The sequence below is a fragment of the Gavia stellata genome, chromosome 2 (genome assembly GCF_030936135.1).
Source record: "Gavia stellata isolate bGavSte3 chromosome 2, bGavSte3.hap2, whole genome shotgun sequence".
Classification (NCBI taxonomy): domain Eukaryota; kingdom Metazoa; phylum Chordata; class Aves; order Gaviiformes; family Gaviidae; genus Gavia; species Gavia stellata.
Window position 1 is genome coordinate 45,955,433 of NC_082595.1, and position 21,765 is coordinate 45,977,197.

At 39.6% G+C, this 21,765-nt stretch overlaps 1 protein-coding gene across 4 annotated transcripts in view; it reads right to left on the minus strand.

Annotated features, from left to right (window-relative positions):
* Positions 1 to 21,765, minus strand: part of AIG1 (androgen induced 1) — a 127,480-nt gene that overhangs the window by 87,848 nt on the left and 17,867 nt on the right. For 3 of the 4 annotated variants that reach the window (XM_059832922.1, XM_059832915.1, XM_059832908.1), the window contains exon 2: positions 1,339 to 1,494. The exons of the other annotated variant lie outside the window; for it this stretch is intronic. In XM_059832922.1, the coding sequence (XP_059688905.1) occupies positions 1,339 to 1,494 (156 nt within the window). The remainder of the gene's footprint in view (positions 1 to 1,338; positions 1,495 to 21,765) is intronic. 4 annotated transcript variants of the gene reach the window in all.

Sequence of the window (21,765 nt, forward strand, 5' to 3'; positions counted from 1 at the left end):
GGAAAAGGATCTGTTGCCCATCACAACTACTTCTAAGTCCCAACCTCCCTTAAAATACAAATGTAACATATAAATCTCTGCACCCATAAAATACATATTTGCAAGCCTGTTTATGCACAGATTTTTTAAAAACTGTATTAGTTGATACAGTTTCTTTTACCATGACTGGAGAACTGCAGTCTGTTACCCCAATATGAATTGTACAGTACAGTAAGGGAAGGCTACAAGCTGCGTTTTTATGAAAGAAATACCTGCACAGTGTTTCACATATGCTTTGCATTTTCTAACTTTGCAAAAGCATTCTGTATTTCTTCAAATATTGCGAAATCCCACATAAATGGTGAAATCACATTTTAATGAAGCATCTTTGATATGTTAACTGCTGTTAATTGACAGTAAGTGATCACCTTTTGTAAAACAGTGCAACTTTAGAGACCTCATACAGATTTCTAGTAGTCCTACCATGAAAAAAAATTTGCTTCTAGTGAATTCTTTTGAACTACTGTACACTGAAATATAAAATTAGAATTAAAGGTTGATCCTGAATTACAATAAAAGCAATACTTTGATGAAAGGTTCACACATTTTTTTAATGTAACCTAAACTTTGAATTAGACTGACACATATCACACTTCCATGTAAAAAACCATTACATTCTCGATTTAGAGCTGCTTTCAGTGTGTGGTATGAGACATGTAAAGACACTCAGCACCTTTTGCCATTGAAAGCAATGTGCAGTGTCCCAGTGGAGCAGGACCTGATCCAAAGAATGGTTTCCTTTTGAAAAAGACATATAAACCCCACATTTTTCCATACCTTCTGTGCGCTTTTTTACATTACTCACAAACCCCTTTTTTCCTACCCCATTTCTTCTGTCACCTCTGAATCCCCCATGGGATTAACAGGGAGCAACCTGGACTTTCGCTTCCCTTCCTGCCTGTGACAAAATGGCTTACAGCCTGAACTCCAGTCAGGTCATTGCGGTGTGAAACATGCCACAATTAGCACTTTCACTACTCCTGACAATGACACACAGTGCACCGAAGTCCAAATTGACTCTCAAGATGTTGCTGGTACAATTCACTTTTGAAATGACTTGTACAATCAAGCTCCTATTGTAAAGCACATTTTTTTTAATGAACCAAAAATAATTTCAGAAACACCAGTGCTCCCTTACACCTGTGAAAAACAAGAGAGTATTAAAATAATCTCTACCATTTTCCCTTTCCGCATAGCCTTTTGCGTAGAGGTGGGAAAGCCTTTCAGTCAGAAAACAATCAGTAAATAATACCGCTCACCCAGTTTGTAAAGACATGTGCAGATTAACACTGTACTTACCACTCCAACAGGGAAAGCTAGAACAGCCATCACCCAGTCACGGAGGGAAATGAGTTTTTTCAGCTGCCTCTCTTGCTCTTGACTGTCGTTTCCTTTAGTGAGAAGACTGGACAGGTCAGTCAAGACGCAGATCCCGAAGAAGACAGCCTGGATAACCTGCACGGAAGGGGAACACACTCTTGAACACAGAGAAGACCAGACCTTTGGCAGAGAGCAGGTCAGACACACGTGCGTGTGAGGAATATTGCCATGGAGTTGACACGGGGAGTGGGAAAATATCAGTCCCTTAAATATGAGTAGAGTTTGATCACATAAAAGCCACTTGTGCTTCTAGACTGAAAGCCCTGCATGCACCTTGCTCCTCATGTATGGGGGGATTCGATGCGAGTGGAAGGATGATTCCAGAGATGGGACTTCCCACCCTCACCTCAGACATGTGCCACCCCCCAGGGGCTGAACCACAGCCACCTCTTCCTGCTTCACTCCATACAAGTTGGCCCCAAAGCCATAGCATTCGCCTCTGAGGCAGAAAAAGTGAGGAACGCTGCCTGTAAAAAGAAAGGAAAGAAAAAAGACAAGCGGCTCTTTCTCTGGCACCAGGAGGCCTCCCTTGGAGACCCTGCCTGCCCCAGACACCCCGCCCAAAGGCAAAGAAGGTGCCTGAGACTTCCCGAGAGATGCAGCACATGGCCCAGGCTCCAGCAAATCTACCACTGCTTCATCTCACATAGTGAACAACAGAACGAGCAAGCTGCAGGAGTTATTCAAGCTTTCTTTTCACAATGGCGGACTGTCATTTACCTGCCTTTTCCTTTTTTGCATTTAAATATTTGTGTGCAGTATCCTAAGTTCATCTGTTATATTAAATTGGTAGTTTGATCACCGAAACCCACTGATTTGTTTCAAACTTGACTTGGTCTTAGTTTGATCACTGCATTTTTCTTCCTTAATTAGCTTAGTAAAATTGTAGTAAGGTAGCTCAGGAATGCTCTTGCCTGAGGACCCAAGCATCCTTTCCAGTACAGTTCAGAGGAAGTGCACGCAGCTTGTTTACTCCCCAAGCTAGAAGCCCAGGTCACAAACCCACATGCATCAGGTAATCTCAGGTAAAAAATTAACAAAACATGGGCTTGGTTCCCAAATTGCACAGTGATTCATCAAAAAACATAAACATATGCTTAAAATACATACTACATGTTTTTCAAAGCAAGCATGGAGTACTAGTTTAGAAGTCTTATTTGTAAATCTAAGTGTTCCTCTGACTAGGAGTCTCTAACTAAGCAGCAGACCACCCATAAGAAATAAGAATAGCACATACCCAGATTTTGCAAAATATCATTTATTGTGTGCACACATCTTTGCAGAATTGAGACTATAATAAGTAATGTAAAAAACCTTAGGCTAGGGGACAGTGATCTGGACTATAGTAGGGAAGCAGGGTGGGGGTGGGAGGAAGGGAAGGGAAGGGAAGGGAAGGGAAGGGAAGGGAAGGGAAGGGAAGGGAAGGGAAGGGAAGGGAAGGGAAGGGAAGGGAAGGGAAGGGAAGGGAAGGGAAGGGAAGGGAAGGGAAGGGAAGGGAAGGGAAGGGAAGGGAAGGGAAGGGAAGGGAAGGGAAGGGAAGGGGGAAGATAGGAAGGAAGGAAGATAGGAAGGAAGGAAGATAGGAAGGCAGGAAGGAAGGAAGGAAGGAAGGAAGGAAGGAAGGGAGGGAGGGAGGGAGGGAGGGAATACCAAACAGATGTTGGCCACTAGAAGGAAATCCAGAGATGTGTAATAGTTGGGTGGATTAAAGTACATTCCCTTCCTCAACAATCCTCCTATGACCCAAATACTTGTAAATTCTGGCTGTAAAGCTGTGAATGATAGACGTTCAAATGGCCCCTGGATCTGCTTGCAATTTTGCTGCTATTGCTTTCCCCTCTCCGGGCTGTAGCTACATATAATTTGTTTGATAAATAGATGAAGCAACATTACAAAACATTCCCTGAAGCCATGAAACGTGACAGACTACTAGTGCTAGAGCTGTATATTGTGCTAAAGGTATTACCACTTCAAATGACTGCCTGGAAAAGTTACCATCTTCTACATAATTTCTGAAAAACATTTTTTATAAAAGTTAGGGCTCCTTGGAGCTACACAATCACATGAACTCCTAATGCACTTTTTCATGTTATTTGTTTGAAACAAGCACTTAGTAGAAAAAAATCTTCCCATACTCAGCCCTGTTTTCCACCAAACAGATGGCCTATTTGGAGAGAGGAATAGAAAAACTAATTATGCATTTGCTTGACTTAAGAGGAGGTAGGATACTATCGACTATTCACTCAAAAGTGTGAATGCCAAAGAAGGAAAAAGATTTAAGACAGGACTGGAAAAAAAAGTATACCTAACAGTAATGAGATCAATCTGGGTGTTAAAAAGTTTAGGCTGAGTACCAGGAGATATTTCCTAACAGTGAGCTCTGTCAGACCATGAAATAGTTTCTCAGAGGAAGTGGTGGAAGCCTCATGGTTTGAGTCACTCAAACCAATATTGGACAAAACACTCAATAACGTACTACAGAGAACAGTATTATGCTGGCAGGGCTTGGACGAGTGACTAATGGATTGTTTGCAGCTCTAACTACGATTCCCTGAAACAGTCTCTCTCCAAAGAAACACAGACTCAAACAATCACACACCCACTTTCCAAGGGAATTGAGATTGTACATCCGCTAATCAATCACAAACCGAACAGCTTCTCTCCCCATTATCCTGTAATGAACACACTGCTTCAAGGGAAAATATAATGATATCATCGGGAATAACTAAAACTCCTAAAGGGAAATAAAGTACCCAAAGATTTCAGAGAGTAGGTATGAAGTAAACGATTCTACAAAAAGATTAACAAATAAAAATCAATATAGGAAAGAGAAAACTACGTATTTATTGAAAACATTCAGAACCAATGAAAAAATCATATAGTGTTCAGAGAGGAACAGTTCCAGCTTATTCATAAAAATAATGTACATATATTTGCTCTAATACTTCCTTTCCCTTCTAGAACATGCAAGAAAACTCTTCTGACACTTATCAATATTTAGGATTAGACTGACGGCCTCCAGAGCTGCATGAATCTCAGCAGCGTAAACTGAACAGCCAGAGTCAGCAACGATTTATGTCCTTTGTGGGTCTGGCATAGGAAAAGCGTAGCATGCAGCTACTGGTGGTTTATGGTATGAAACAAATTTCTGAAGTCCATGCTCCTTGGTGTGAATGCTGCCTAACAGATGTGAAAAGTTCACAGCAAGGGAGTAGAAACTCTGTCTAAACAATATTCTCCAAAGTGCCCTGGTGCTACCTCAGATTTAGGATCACATTTTCAAAACAAGGACCTTCTTTTGAAAATCTGTAGGTGGTGAATCTATACATAAAACATCCCCGAGACGTTAAACAAACAGTTGACTTATTTTTTTTTATTTATGCTTGGAAATGTAAGCAATAACAGCACTTAAGAGGAAATATCTTCCAATTTTGCCTCTAGTTATGAGTTTGAAGGAAAACAGTGATTTAGAAAATGACAAATACAAATTTGACAGAAAACAGCCATACCTTCCTTATACCATGTAACAGTGATAGAGGCAGAAACTTGTAACAGAGTATGCAAAACCAAGAAAATCATTTAAACAGGTATAAAATAGTAACTTACTGCTGACCACATTTTCTCCATTGAAGCCTACAGGGGCCACTGATACTATAGTTGATACTACAGTACCCTTAAGCTGTGATAACATAACGACAAGCAATGGAAATGGCCATCTACACGTATTTTAGTAATACAAAACTCTGAGGAGAGAAAATACTTGTTAAGTTGTTGCAGGAGAAAACAGCTATGAACAGATGATGAAACCAAGCAGCCCAGAAACCTTCTCAAACAGCGAGATCTAGTCAGATCATGTATCAGAAAAGATTGTTCCTTACGAATGATTAGAATGAAGTAAACTAATTGTACATGTCTGTCTCCTACAACAAAATAAAGACTTGCTTCAGCAGGACAGTTTTTCCACAAGGTGCTCACTGCAGGAGAGCAGATAATGACCTCTCCATACTCCCCCTAATTTGACTTCTTAAAGTCAGACAGGAATTATATTTCCTTGCAAACCTTTCTTCAGGATCTGGAGACTCCCTTCTCCCCTGTGCCGTGGGGCTCCACAGTGCAGACAAAATCTCTGCACAACTGAGGTCAATGGAAATTCTGTCACTACTCTTACCAAGGCAGAAAACTCTGATTAAATTCACTGAATCTAGGATTTCATTGCCTGTGGACTCATCCTCTTTCAAGCTCACTCTCGTAATCAGAAGCATTCCTTAGAGCTCAGGGCAGAAGAACTGGAAAAGTCTGTGCAAGCACAACTATTATTCATGGGTATTTTTTCCTCTATCTACCTTTGAAAATGGAGAATTCATGGTCCTCAAGTTATCATTTTTGAGATTAACAGCACTTACAAATTATTTCATGTACCCCTCCATGAAATAAGGCATCTGAATAGTCACGAAATCAGCAAGAAATAACAAAAGAGCATGGAAAATTAAGTAACTTTTAAACATTCCAAAATGCCATGTTTGTGCACGAAGTGCAGGCACATGTGTGTGTATGCGCATGTATTAGGTACCTGTACCTCACTTACCACGTAAGCTTCCACCGTTTAAAGGTAAGACTGCATTTAAGAAAGAGACTTAAGAGTCTGCAGATATAACCTATATTACAGGAGGACTAATTCACACTAGGGTGTCAGGGAGGCCTGGCTTATTCCTGGGTGCTTGGAACAGCAGGGGGGCAGCCAGGGTCCATCTCACCCCCAGCCAGGAGCAGGGCAGCCAGGGGCACCAAGGCAGCCCCAGCACCAGGCATCGGGCACCTCCCTGGGGACGGGCCACCAGCCCACGGGTGAGGGGCAGGCATAACATGACTCATGAAAGCAACACTCACGCTTAAGACAACCCGTGGCTTTCCACAGGAAGATGAAAGTTCAGCTCTACCAGCATGCAAAATCAAATTGCTAAAAGTTGTCGTTTCTCATGTATTTCCGATTTTACAACCTGCCATATACAGAACGTGGTCTGATTTTCCTTTTCGAACAACAGGAATATGATTTATAACCTCAGAGTATCTGTTACTACTCCTTGCCACCTTGTGTCACTTTAGCTTTCATTCCTCCAGCCTCTAGACATTATTATTTGACGTACAAATGTACTATCCTTCAGCAATTAAGATGACTGTATTTTAAAAAACTCTGAAGTAATTTAAGTCAGGTTTTTATCTCTCTGCTCTCTGTAAACCCGACTGATTGGACTCTGTTTTGGGACCGTGCTTGGTTTGCATTGTAGTGTATTGGGCTGTACACAGGCGCACGTGGACAGCCTGTATCCTGTCGCAACAGCTCAGTTATCTATAATTGCAATATACAGAGCAAGTCCAGGTTAAGCTGAGAATAACAAGGTATTTTTGATAGAAAATGCACTGTGTTTACAGAATGAAGCCATGGCCTGTAGCTGTTTATTAAATCTGTTACTGCTCTTGATTGCATGAAGCTACTGATTCTTCCTGTCCATCGCCATTCCAGTGTTACTCACAGGCACATTGCTTTTATTCCTGTTGCTTCTCCTCCCCTCGCTGTATCTTTGTTAGTTATAATAGCAAGCAGAAGCTGGACAACATGTAATCAAGTGTTAATTCTTTGTATCAGAGAAGCTACTGGCTTCAGATAAGGAAAAGGCAAATCTTTGTGTCTACAAACAAATGAGAGAGAGACATAAAAAAATAAAAGCAAGAAGAAACAGTATTTTACGTACTAAAATACAAGCCAGTGTAATATGTCTAATAACTAAATCAACAAGTAATTAAAGTTGAAGTGCAAACACCATGAAAAAGTACTGCATGCTACTCAGAATCATTACTTCTGTGCAAGGAATAGGGAAGAAGACTCGTATTTTAAAGGCCAGAGGTAAAAAAGCAGCATCACCCTAGGAGATTCATTGACTGACGTTAAGTCGGGGCATGCAGTCAGACCTCGTATCACATCTGCTTCCACACTGGCTGCAGTGCCATGGCCATTTTAGTTTGTTTTGTTTGTTGAAGCAGGTTTCAACAACGTCATAGGCCACTTCAACACAGAAAGGGAACACAGCCCCTGCCTACCAAAAACCAGTAGCCTGAGAAACCAAATACACAACATACAGGAGAAAAGTAAGGGACAAGGGAACGAAAACAGAATAAGCCAAAGGAATACTTAATGCTAAAAAATACTATTTTACTTTGAATTGTTTGTTGGTTAGGAATCTCGAAATGTGTATTTCTCCTATTCCTCCTTTCTCTTTCACTTATGTAAATTAGAACTTAAACTCCACTAGAAAAACATGACACTTATTTCTATCAGAAGAGCCATTAGAAATTCAGTAAGTGCATAGATGGACAGCCTTATAAATATCTAGCACTGCCCTCATCCAAAACAATGACTCATGTCTCCCTTTACAGCCTTCGGTGGGGAGAAGGCTCCTCTAACCAGGATGTCCCACATGAAGACTAGTCCTTACTAGGAAATTTAACTTCATTTTCATGATTTAGTTATACGACATGAATCAGTTTATAAAACATGCGTAAATCCTTACACTGCCTAATCCCTTACCATATGATGTAAGTTCAGGGACTCCTTTAAATATCAAATAACAAAAGAACGAAGTTTACTATGGAATTATTATGCACGGAAAAGAAACCCGTTTGACTCTTGGGTCTAGTTTTTATAGGTACTACACTGTTTAAGTCCAAGTGCTTAAGCACCTACTATGGAGCTGTGGAAAGGGGACAAGGCTGTGTAAGCCAATGAGACCTTGTATTTCTGAGAGGAGAGATGCATTTTAAAATTCTGGCTGTTGGAACACAAGGTGTGTTTTTATCTGGACAGATGGAAAAGCAACTTTTTGTGCAAACTAAGCAACTTAAGTAAGAAATCAGAAAACCAAAACAGATGTGGGGCCCTAAAATGTAATCTTTATAGCACTGCCTTTCAGCATCTATTACAATTCACAATTTTCAGCACATGAAATAAAAAAATCTGATAAATCATGTAACCATACTGCTTGCACCTCTTCATTTCTCCTCCATCTTCCCTTCATTTAACCCAGGAAAAACCCTTACTCTGTTACACTTACTGGAGAGTTTAAGTCTCAGACCGTTCTGTCTTAACATGATTCTTGACTGTCTCATAACGGTTTTCAAAAATACGCAGCACAGTTCTTGGAGAGGTCATGTGGTTGTGCTAACATAAGTTTTAAAAGTAGTTTTCTTAATATTTTTAGTACTTCTATAAGGACAAATATATTATTCCTTACTGCAACAAGCTAAGCTGAAATTTAGTAAACTATAATAAATTATTGGAAATGCTTTAATTTTTAAAGGCAAAAAAAGCATATTTATGTAGTCTTTTTACATGGGTAAAATACCCCCAACAAAAAAACTGCTGTAGTGGACAACAATTGAGAAATTAATTTTAAAGTGCTACTGTATCTCAGCTATGTTGCACAGATGACATTTCCAACATGATCTCAGCATGACAGAGTGTATGCCATCTGGCTCAGAAGTGCGAACAGTGTGGAATCCACTACCACGTATCGGATGAAGAGACAGAATGGACAAATACAGAATATACTAAAGCAATATGAACAAAAATTTGACCAGATGCTGAGAAAGTGTTAAATTTTCTCAAATCTTTCGCATTCTTTTTAGCTGGGTCATTCCTCTCCAACACCATGTCAATGCAGTCTTCCTTATTCCTCTGAAAACTACAGGTATTTTCTGGATACTTTTGAGTTATAGATGTCTGGGTATCTTACTTTGACCTTAGCTAACACACTCAAAGAAGCGCTAAACTCCCTGTTGCAGTATTTAATAAATTATTATTCTATTTTTATCTTTATCTTTTTGATTTTAAATTGTTTTGACTAAAGTAATTTTCTAATAATCCCCATCTTCTTCCTTACTCTCTTGCGTTGTGTATAGAAAAGCTGCCATTACTACTTTTTGTATCCTGCTTATTAAGACAGTGTAATTTCATTAAACTTATATAATCCATTCAGCAAACATGTATAATACAGTTTATTCAGAATAGATTATGATTTTATTAGGTTATATATTTTATGTTTTTCTTTGCTAAAGCTTAATCTTATTAGGATTATACACTGCACAGAAGGTTATGTCATTATTTTGGCTTAAACACTAATTTTACACATTTCAGGATGATTGGTATGCTCTCTGCAGCAGTGGCCTTGCAGTCAACCAGGCAGGAATGGCAGCTCTCTACACAATATCTGGGATAGCTAGCTAAGATTTGTTCTGCAGCTGTCTGTGCTAAACTGAGCTTTAGGATAGGGTTTCCGATGGCTGGAAAGTCCCTAGCACTTTGTAAGTTAATTACCCCAAAAAGAAATTACATTTCATTAAGTACAGAACTTTCCCAAAGAAATGGCTTTCTTAGAACTTCAGAAACTTCTGCATTGCACCAACTTTTTCATGTTTAGAAACACAGTTTGAAAACCACTAGAGGGAAGCAATTTTGACAAATCAAATTTGAAAATAAAACTACATAGAAGTTTTTCAAAGTCAGAGTGACTGTTTTTGCTTTTTATTTCTTCCCTTTTTAATGAATAAGATAACAGCTGCCTTCTAAATTGCTGAGTTTAGAAAAGGCCATGACTGACGTATCTCAGCAACATGGTGACAGAGCTGGAAATGCAAATGAGAAAGGCACTACAATCTTCTGAGACACAGCAGTCTCAGTGCTGCTCTACCATGGCTGTGGGAAATAAAACGTTTTAATCCAGCTCCTTCCTGAGCACTGTGAGAACAGTAATGAATGAGTCTTCACACCAGTCCAGCAAGGTAGGCTATTAGTGATATTGTCTCAGTTGAGCAATTCTCCCTCTCTCCAGGGAAGGTAAGGGAAGGAAACACCGAAAGCTTTATCCCACCTCTTCACCCATCCAACCTATGAACAACAGGCAAACCAAGTCAGTTGCAAACCCACACTGTGAAAAATAGCTCAAGTCTCCAATCAGGATCATCTTCAGCTTTTGCTTAAAGCAACTTTTCTTCCTTGGCTCACTGCTGCAGCAGCTGAAGGATAAATTATGAGGGGCAAGTAAAGTATATTCATAAAGTTATTACTAAAATAAGGATGTTCTGTAATTAGACCACAGCAAAGGATGCTGCTGTTCAAGCTCCACTTGAGAAAACAGAGAGGACATAATTTTGTATATTAATTATAAAGCATGTGGTTCAATGGAAGGTTATCTAACATGTGGTACTGTCCTCATAAACAAAATTATTCTTCACATAACATTTCAAGCAAGGTACTGTGTGTTATAAAGGGTTGCATTTCAGGAGAGAAAAAAAAAGTTCTCATTATCTTACATCTCTGAAGAAAACATGGGGAAAATTCTGATTTAAGCTACCTGCATTTCAATTAAATAATACAAGGGGGGCTGAGCATTCACTAGGTGTGTGGCATTTCAACCCCAAATGATAACACTTTCCTGCTTTCATTGTCTTTCTCATAAATAAGGAAATTAAGGATTTGTTTCCTGATCGTCTGTTAGTGAATGCAAGGCAGGGAGAAGTGAGCTGGCCAAGGTCAGGCAGCAAGGCAGCAGGGGACCCAGGGGATGAACTCAGGTGCCCTGATCCCTAGGCAGTTCTCTAGGCATTAGACTAGGCTGGTTTCCATGCATCTGCACTCGCTCTTACAGTGATAGCCTTTTTCACTGCTTACTAGAGAAGCACTCCTGGCTTCCTCAGAGAAACAGCACCGACCTTTTCGTTCCCTCCAAACCCAGCCACACTAGTCAGCATAAATCCAAATACTTTTCCTCTTATGCAGCTCATACTAATCATAGTTTTAAAAGACCTTGTTTGCTTTAACGAGTCTTTCAAAATTTTCCAGTGGTTAGATACTCTAATTCTGACTAGCTGATCTATTTGTGCCAACCAACTAGAGTTACCAAGGTCTCAAATACAATAGCTTTGGAGACCTTGTCCCTTATACCATCCCCACCTTCACTGTTCTTTACACCTTAGTTCATAACAGCAAAAATTGATTTCGAGCAACACTGGCACTGAATAATTCTTTTTGATTTTTCCATCACTTGTTCTGCTCTGTATGAATACATTCGATGAGCTGCAATTTCAGTGTGGTGCACACTTGGCTTCCCAGCACCCCCACAGGACAGGGCACTGGGTGGAAGAAGCACAACCACCCTATCTGCTACCTGGAGACTGTCTTTGGAGAGAGTGTCCTGAAAAAGAAAGGGCATGGAACCCTATCTTGGCTTACGTGCTCATGAAGGCAGACACAGCTCAAACCTCTGTCACTCTTTCTTACTCTAACAAACATTTAACTGTTTCTTGAATTTCCAAACCAGTCTTTCAGACATTGCTGTTTACTGTATTTCTGTTTTGCTCACTGCTTTTCATTTCACTTGCAAAAGGAAAAAAGACATTAACTGGAGGGAAGTTTAAATGTACATCCCCCTACATGTTATGGGAAGCCACTTTATGACAGCTACCTGGCATCATACCAGGTTCCAGACTCATTAGATTTAGATGCTTTCTATCAGGCCACTGCATACTCACTGACAAACAGTAAATATATATATTTTTTTTTATCAGTAAACACCACAAGTTCAATAACAAGCTGTCCTTTCTTCTCAAGAGACAGGAGGCTCAGAAAACACCTTTTGTAGAAGTTAAGAAAGCAGCAGATGACTCCAGAAAAGAGACCTTTACTGAAGCGTGGTAGTGGTGACCACTACTATTGACAGTGAGCATGGTGTTTTGGATTCTCCATGGCAGGAAAAGCACTTTACAAGTACTAGCTTGTAGATGCGGCAGCCCAGTACAAAAAAAAATAAAAAAAATTATCCATGACTATCAAGGGACATAGCCACCTGGTCAGCTGGTCAGATCACATCAGAAATGCCCAAGTATCACGCACGTGCAGTCCAAATTAATACTATAGCTGTAATTGTAATGCAGCTGGGGACAAGGGCTGTGCCCATGCACATGCTCCGCGTGCTGAGTCACCCGTAGGAACTCCCAGGGCAGTCCCGGGAACTCCCCAGCTAGTTTCTGTCGAGATGAGATAATTGACTGATAGCTACAGGAACCCGCCCCGGGCAGTCCCGGCTCCACCAGAGGATGGAGGGATCGATAGAAGAACTCCCAAGGCAGTCCCAGTCCGTGTTAACAAGATAATCGACTGTGTGATGGGGACTGTGGAGGCAGGGAGCTCCCGGCGGCCCTGGGAACAAGCCAGGCAGGTCCTGTGTTGCACACATGAAGTAAATGGTGAACTGATAGACACTATTTATCTATTTAGGTATGTTTATCCTTGGATAGGGCAATTTTTTGCACATGTTTTTAACTAGAAGCTCGTCATGCATGCACTGGAGTTTTGACGTGGGACCGCAGAGCAGCTGCATGACAAGAATTCACCAAACCACAGTTTGGGGAGTCTGATCCACATCAGCTGAAAATGCTGTTACCAGGACACTTGCAATGGAGAGTCCTATCACCACCTGGACAGGAACTGCTCGTACTATCACAACAGTGACAACAGTAACACAAGAGTGTTACCTCATGCAGAACATCCAAATAAATCAGTTTCTTTAGCTAACACTTGAACCAGTGTGTGTGTAACATGGACAAGAATGATCTCTAAGAAAACAAGAGCCTACCACCACGTAAGCTGGCCACAGTGAAATCACACACAGATTTAAAACATTACCGCAGAGTATAAGGGCACAGGTCCAAGTAAATGTATCTGATGCCACTGTCAGATTTTATGTAAGGTACCTCTGATTCTGACTTGCAGAATACATACTCTTTTCCCAACATACTTAGTAAATAAGTACATTCCAGTATTCTGCCCTGTTCCTCACAACACAAAAATGCTGGTTACACAGATAATGTTCATAAATGTTGGTGGTTTCTGGGCCATGACCATTTATTTATAATCTGGCTGTAGTCCATTGCAGCACTACGCACAGACACCACTGCAACAGAACAAGGGCCTCTCCTGTCCAGACCATCTGTAACCATGCAACATGAAACTTCACACCAGAGTTCTGGAGCAGAGCTGCTGACCAGCTCTGTCAGCATGCCTGTCCTGAGACATTCAGTTCTGACTAACAGTGAGACCAGGTCATGTTCAGCTTCCAGCTTTGGATCAGCCAGGAATCCTGGCTCAGAGACATGTTACAAATTTCACACAACGCAGCCTGAGCAGGGGTCTGGACCCCTCCACCCCCCTGTCATGAGAGCACGGCGAAGTACTCGATGCAGAGCTGAGATGAGTCCAACCTGTATGCTGCCTGAGGACCACCACACATGGCTGCTCTGTGTACATCCAGGAAAGCTTGGTTTGGATTAGGCCTGTATCCACCAGGAGGTTCAGGTGTCATGCTGCACATAGTTTTTAGACACCTGGCTCCCAAAGTGGAAATCACAGCTCCCACACAACACTCAATTTCCAAGGAGCAGACCATAAAGTGGGGTGGTATTTAAGCAAAAAATAACTGGGTATAGTAAGGAAAGGTTTATGTCTGGAATCTCACCCCTCTCCTGCAAGGCATGTACATGCAGCACTGAAGTCACTTCAGTCAGTTCCTTCTGTGAGACTGGTGCTCACAGCTTGAAGCCCGAAGAGGGTCTAGGCGTTTAAGGAGTCAGCCCTTACCTCTTGGGATTGCTTACTGTAACACATGGTGGAAGGAAAAGACAAATTCTTGGTATCGACTTTCATACGACATCAAAGTAAGTATAGTACTTGCTGAAGGATGCACCTTCTACACCCATTTAAACCCAAAACGAGCTTAAAGAATAATGCCTGTCTTCAAGAAGACATATATTACTGACAATGCTAAAGGGTCGGATGTCCACCCTTCCTGTTATGTTGTGCTAGTGTAGGAGAGAGCCCACAGATGTCTTTGGAGGCTTATACTGAGGTTCCAGCCCTTTGCCTAGATTTCACAGGGAAAACTATTTGCTAAAATACTTTATCTGGAGCAAGAAATAGGAACCAGAAACCAGGAATACCTCCTTCTATCCCATCCTCCTTCTCCACATAACATGCAAACTGGACAGCCACTCTTTTAAGTACAGCTCTTTGTGAATGTTCAGTCTCCCATTTTGCTTTTAAAAGAATTGTTTTTCTTGGTCAGAAGACCAATATATTTTACAGACCTCACTGCAGAGCTCAGGTATATCACATTTCACGTATTACTGAAACCTCAAGGAAAACACATGCCAGAGGTTTTTTCAACTTCCACTTAGCTCTATCAGTTTACCTTGTTCTTCCCACTCCACTGAAGGGAAGAGGCACATGTGAGCTCTGGGCACATCCAAAGCTCTATATTACTCTGCTGTCAAGACTGGACCATTTGACTTCTTCATTTCTATTTATAAACACAGTTAGGTATTACAAGAGCCAGACTATTTAACCATGAAGACTGTCAAAACAGATAATGTATTGTGTCTCACTGAATTACGAACTGGCTGGGTGCCTAGCCTTTTGACTGCAAAGGTCCATTCCATCATAGCTCCAGCAATGTCTTCTACTTCAAAAAAGTTTTGAAAAACAGACAACTGGGAAATGACTATACAGATCATACAAATTATATTTGTTAATCCTTCTATTGGTTAACTACACTTAGTTACTAGATCTGATGCCAACTTAGGAAGAGTAATAGTTACTGGAAAATGTGGCTGATGACCTTCATTCTAACGAGATACCACTCAGCAGCGATCTCTTGCGGTATCCACATGGATGTGCGCTCGGAGAAGTAAGGGTGTTAACTTACTCTACTGGAACTAGTTCTCTGATAACTTGTTTCCTTATGCAGGTGCATCCACAGTGCAATCAAAACCAGTACTACATTTCAAAGACCCTAGTACTTAGTGCAGTAACAGTTACAACACAGTGACTGTTTTTATGAGGGCCATGAAATTTTATTTGACTCAGTGAAGGCATTGCTTGTATCTGCTTCCAAAATATCCAAGTTAGAAAACTAATGGCATTTAAGTGGGTTAATATTGGTTAATAAACCCATAAAAAAACTGTAATAAACCGTACAACAAGTATGGCAAATCTAGTACGGGTAGGAAAACATCCTCTTTTGAGAGAACACTGAAACAAAACAATAACCCAGAAAATGCACATTGTATACAAAATGAAATTGTATTAGCTAATCTTTTGGACGAAAATAAAAATCAAATACTGCTTTGATTTATAAAATGCTTGACATCCAATCATTAACCTGCACACATGCACTGAATAAAGTGCAAGCACATTCTGTTGCCCTAGGAAGGGATTTCTTTTAAAGAGGCAGGGTTTATCCAGCTATGGATGTAGTCAAAACCTATATTTCATTTAAAAGCAAAATATGATATAGTATCACAATACAGTAGTATTATCATTAATATAAAACTATAACTTCGGGAATTTCATGTCTATGGTTACAACATTTGTATCAATGCCAAGATAAGGTCAGCACATCAATATATAGCTGACTTGAAAAGCAAGTGCAAAGAATCTACAGCAGAAATGGTCATATTTTAACCAAGCTTTTATCAACCTTGTATGCTAAAAGGTAAACCATTGTATCATGACTTCCATATTGTGTCTTCAGCTCAGAAAAATTAATCAATCTGCGTATCACAGTATTTCTACAGCATTATAATTGTCTCCCTACAGACATTTTCCCACCCCCTTTTTTTTTTCTGCTGTTCCTACTTCCCAGGTTTTCAGACTGAAGATGGAGAGAGTACTAGAGGGACTCTTGCCTCTCTGAACAACTACTAAAGAAAGCAAGAGAAGGAATCTTAAAGGTTCTCGCATACTTCATTCTAGGTTTGCCTTCACTTTATAGCACTTAAGACAATTTGCATGTATTTTGCTGCTAGATGCAAAGACAGACAGCTTCAGATGGGGACTTTCTCTTTGATGTTATCAGACCTTTACCAGCTTTTAGAGAAACTTAAAACTGGTAAGGGATCAAAGAGATGATCTACTTGTTTCTATCCATCTCTTATTTGTATGATTCTAAATGTCACACAGAAAGGGAGTTTTACATGGAACTGTCATAAACCAGCCTATTTAATGGTATCATTGTACATGACTTGGCGGTATAAATTGATTGTATACTGTAATATTTCTAACAAGCTATAAATTTTTTTAAAACCAACAGAAAATTGTAAAGCAGAGAGCAATTGATTGATGGCTATATTTAATAAAATCCAGCTCAGTCCTCAAAAACAGTATATTGTGCTTCCCTGTTTTTAATTTCTTCATTCTTCTTAACAGTAATCTTTTTTAAAGCACTAATAAAAGAGATTTTCCTTATAGGTCAACATAGATCAAAGAGAGGAGTAAGATTCACAACTGAGATGTTCACTATCAGTGGCCATTTCATAAGAAGGGAGAATAGTCCATGTTAACTTCATCATTGCATAACAGCACAGGAGGAGCAACCAAGAGCAAAGCAGGCAAATCCACAGCAATTTACAGCGTTGTAACTCAAACCAGTGCTTTAAATTCAGCTTGAAAAAAAATACAGGAAATGCTACTGTAACTGGACAAAACAAAAACAAAATTAACTTCTTTGTGGCAAGATATACTTAGTAAGCAGACTGCTGCATTCTGCACAACTTCCCATTTTTGGATGAAGCCCCTGCTGAAGAAAACTGCAGAGAAATAAGGCTTAAGGCATTGCTGCCACATGAGCATCGCAAAAACGTCACACTAAATGCAACCGCCTAGTCAACCACAGGCAGAAAAAAGGACTCTGTAGCATTCTGGAATGTTATCCAGACTTGTAAGGGCCAAAGCTGAGTAACAGAATGGCAAACAGTTCCCCTAAAGAAATAAAAGCATGCACTTACTTTATTTCTGATAGATAATTATCATGACTGGTGACAGGCTGGAATATGCTAAAATTTCTCCAAGCAGAATTTTCAACTGTTTTAACTAAATAAATGAACTTACTTTAAATGTGTAGCACATGTAAAGAAAAGCTTAAAACAACACATTATGCATTTAAATCTGACATACTGAACAAATGAAATGTTTTCTGTAGTAAGTAAAACCAAATTTATTGTTTCTTTTCACCATGCCCTAAAAGATTTTAGAGGTAGTAGATATCATCCTCCCACGCCTCATTGTTATTCACAGGTGAGGAGGAGGAAAACCAGCTCTCCTACTTTTTAACTCCCAGTTGGTTTCTCAGTGAATTGATTTATCCTCATTCTGTGTGAATGAAATAGTTATCGAACTGAACTAATGAATAACAGGAAGAAATACTTTCTCTGCATCTGCAGAGAAGACTAGTGTTCTCAAAAATACAATTAATACCGAAGCAAACTCTAACTCTGGTGCTTAAGCATTACCTTCAGAAGTTCTGTGGTGTGGCCCCTCTTAAAAACTTCAGTAACACATGCTCCAGCTAGATGTAACAACAGGAACTACTGAAAAACCTGGATGTGTAGTCCATGCTGATAAAAGTATCCAAAAATATGTTGTATCAGAATATATGACAGATTATGAGTGTGTTACATCATCACACATCCAGCAAACAGGATTATCCCCAGTGAGAACCTTAGCAGACAATGCGATTGAGCAGTTCTACAATACAACAGAAGGAGACGGATGTGTAACTGTAGAAGAGTATTAACATGCTGAAGAGTGGAGGTTTTCAACCTATTAGTCAGGACTCAGGTGGACAAAGTCCTAGAAAACATGGGTCAGTGATGAGCACGATCTGAGCAAGGTGTTGGACTAGATGACCTCCTGGCTCACCCTCCAACCTGAGTGATCCTATGATTACATCAAGTCTGGGGCTTCATGTAAGGGAAAGTGTTCAGTCTTGTCAAGGACTGTGAAATCTCTTCCTTGTTTGCAAAACACAGGTATCGCTAGAATGACTCCAGCTGATCACAAAATCTTAAAACACTTCTGAAATGTCTTCACAATTTACTGAAGGACTTTTCCTATAGTCATTACAGGTTTAAGCTTCACATGAGGATACTGGCGCACAGACACTGTAGCAATAGTACTTTGTCTTGCACAAGTGTCTCCCTGCTAGTAAGACTTCAAACGCATTACTCAATTTGGGGGGAAAAAAAGGAGTCAGGGCACACAGACCAACTGAAGATTTGAGCTTAAATTTGTATAATAGACTATCACTAACTAATATGTACTCGGTAGCATCCAATTGCTATTTTGTATGTTCATATAGAAAAAAGAAAAAAAAAACCCTATCCAAATTGTGTCATCCATCTAAAACTGGAGATCATTCTGTGATTGCAGCGTCTGCAAAGACTAGCTAGGCTCAACTCACCCATTAGAATAAAGACAAGCTATTTGTGCATGTTTAGGCATGTATCTGTTACTGACAGTCAGAAAGAGCAAAGACAAGTAGCTGGTTATTTCATTGCCATTTGCTATCTAAACAGGTCAGGAAGTTCTTACATACACACTTACATACCAGTACTGACTTTTAAAGCTGCTGTTTGATTTTTCAAATGTCATCACAGATTGATCTCTCACCTCTCTGGTGACTGTTCAAAATCTGCTTCTATCTCCATGAAAACAAAAGACACTGAAAAATATAGTTTTGTCTTTTACATGTAATTTTACAGTCCACTGTTTCCCAGTCATTCAAAGAATTCTTACTCACATCCTGTGTCCAACTTTTGGTTCACATTAAACTGATGCTATGCATTCTTGATGAGGTCCTCATCATGGTATTTTTTCCTGGATCTTTCCAAGTCTTGGTGTCAGCAGCAAACTAACGCCAATTCAGCTCTTAACCAACATGCACAATGCTGATAAAAAATTGTCACTTCAGTATCTGTAAGGCAAGTTGCATGTGAAATGCAGAACTAATATATTTTCTTGAAAAGGCTTATTAAAGTCACGGAGGTAGTCTTTCCAACAGCTAACGGTATATTATTAAAGGGCTTATGAACTGGGGGAGTGTTTTAAGGACTTGTATTTCCATAGGTTATATTGGCATCTGTGTGCAACGTAGACAAGACGCTAACAAACTAGGATGGAAATGTTTTATTTTCACTTTGTGGAGTCTTCTGTCCATTAAAATGTTAAGAGGCAAGATATGGATGTAGTCACACAATTATTTTCTCTGTTGCTGGTAAAGGCTGAAATCAAAGCTTCAATTTGTCTTGGAATATTGGAGTCTTCCAGTTTAACACCTTAGACATGTACACTTCAAAAACTGGCTAGCCTCAAAAGGAGTTACCATTCCTCACCACTGGTCCCTAAAACTAGAGGAAGAACCCTGTATCTTAATGCTTGTTAATGGTACCATAATCACATCTACAGTGGTCTGAGGAGATATACTCAGTAGAAGAGAGAACAAGAACAAGGAGACTGTGGTAGGAGGGACTGTTGCTACCTCTCCTCTTACAATAAATCCCACCCTGCATATCCTACACGTACTCCACCTCACAAACAAGATTCAGCCATTCTCATTATATATCCCATTACTTTTCCCTCCTTTGTTTGGGCCTGTAGTACATTCTGGATTGGATCTCACAAGTATGCAATGTTCTTTGAGCTCTCCACTCTACTGATGCTGGCAGCTACCTAACTTTAACTGCAGCAGTTTTTGAAAAATCTCACTTTTTCTCATCATATGTGGCGTGAAATGAATACGCAAAGCTTGTATGAAGGACTTTCACATAAGTCACACTGAGGGTGTATAACTGAGTCTTATATGCACTGTCAGGAGAAATTAGATTGCTGTTGTGTTGTTTTTTTAATTTTTCCTTGATGTTCAGAACATTTGATAAAATATGTGGATGCTAGCTTCATATCCTACATATTAAGATGAGAAATATTCTCTAGTGCAGTAAAACAATATTGTACTACTGGCTTATATGAAGAAACTGTGAAGAAAAATTACAGCTAGTATTACAGCAGTCTATACAACCTTTTAACATTTACAGCTAGGACTTCAAAAGAAACTGAAAAGAAGCACAAGGTACAAAGCACTGGAAAATCATATTTTATTATACCTCATGACATGATCCAGTGAAGCAACAATAGCTAATTTTATTGTCACATTTTATAGATAAACTGAAGCCCACAGAATTTACTAACTCTCCTGTGATGACATGTTAAAGCTGAGGACGTTCTGGAACAAGAACACGGTCAAAACTCCTGACTGAACAAGACTCACTAAAGAATCCTTTTGCCCTTGAGAAGACAGTTGGCAGAAATTCTTCAAGATTTGAATACCTCCCTCCCTTATAGAAATCTTTGAAAGGTCATACTTAAATATAGATGTACACACTTCTAAATAAACACCACTTGCATCTTCCTCTTGCTGATAAAGCTATGCCCATATGATAAGTCTATCATGGAAAAAAATATTCAGTTACGGACCCTGGCAATGAGTGGAAAAGTTGCACTACAAATTTAGAAGAATCTTCTCCGTGCTTCAGTTTGTCTATTTATCAGATTAAACATGTATTTCTAATTGGCATCTGCTTCATGGAAGAAAGCCTTCATCCAACCTAGGTTTAATTTTTTATACCTTGAACCTTCAGTCTCATCTACATCTACATACAAAACAAAGACAAGATGCCAGCAATATCAAATGACAATGATATGCATTCATATGACTAAGATGTAAATGGCAACACAGGGTGCAAGCTAGAAGCCTTAAAACCGGATGAAGAATGCACAGAAGTTCAAGCACTAACGAAGCTAAATCCTCATTTGGAAGAGAGTAGAACAACAATAAAACTAGCATAATTTTCAAAGTAAAATTGTCAGAAGCAAATTTGGACTATGATTAATCAAGAATATAAACACCTAAAATTCTTTTGCTGCCATGATTGTTTACTACTAATTAAGCAGATAGATAATTTTTTCACACTCCATTTGCAGCAACATCTTCTGTTTGAAGTGTTGTAAAGATGTTGTGTTTGTCCAACACAGAAACAAACACTTGTAAATTTCCTTTTTTGATGGTTCTACACTTTGATCAATTCAGTTCCTTTCACAACTTCAGGAAATCTGGCTTTTAGAGATTTATTCAATTTCCTGAGAACTGGTCATATGAAACATTCAATAACCACTAACTTGGGCTCTTCACATTGTTGTCCATGTCAGAGTTGAGGCAAGATAAAAATAAAGCTGTGGAAAAGTCAGACTAAGCATGAGTATCAATATTGCTTCCTTTTGTTGCTGTGGTTCTTCATAAAATACTTGGACGCACTTGGTGAATGGAAAAGGTCCAAAGCATGGTTTGTTCACAGACCTGCCAGAAAATGAAGAGGGAAGGAAGGATGTTTATGATGGAAGTAGGTCTGATT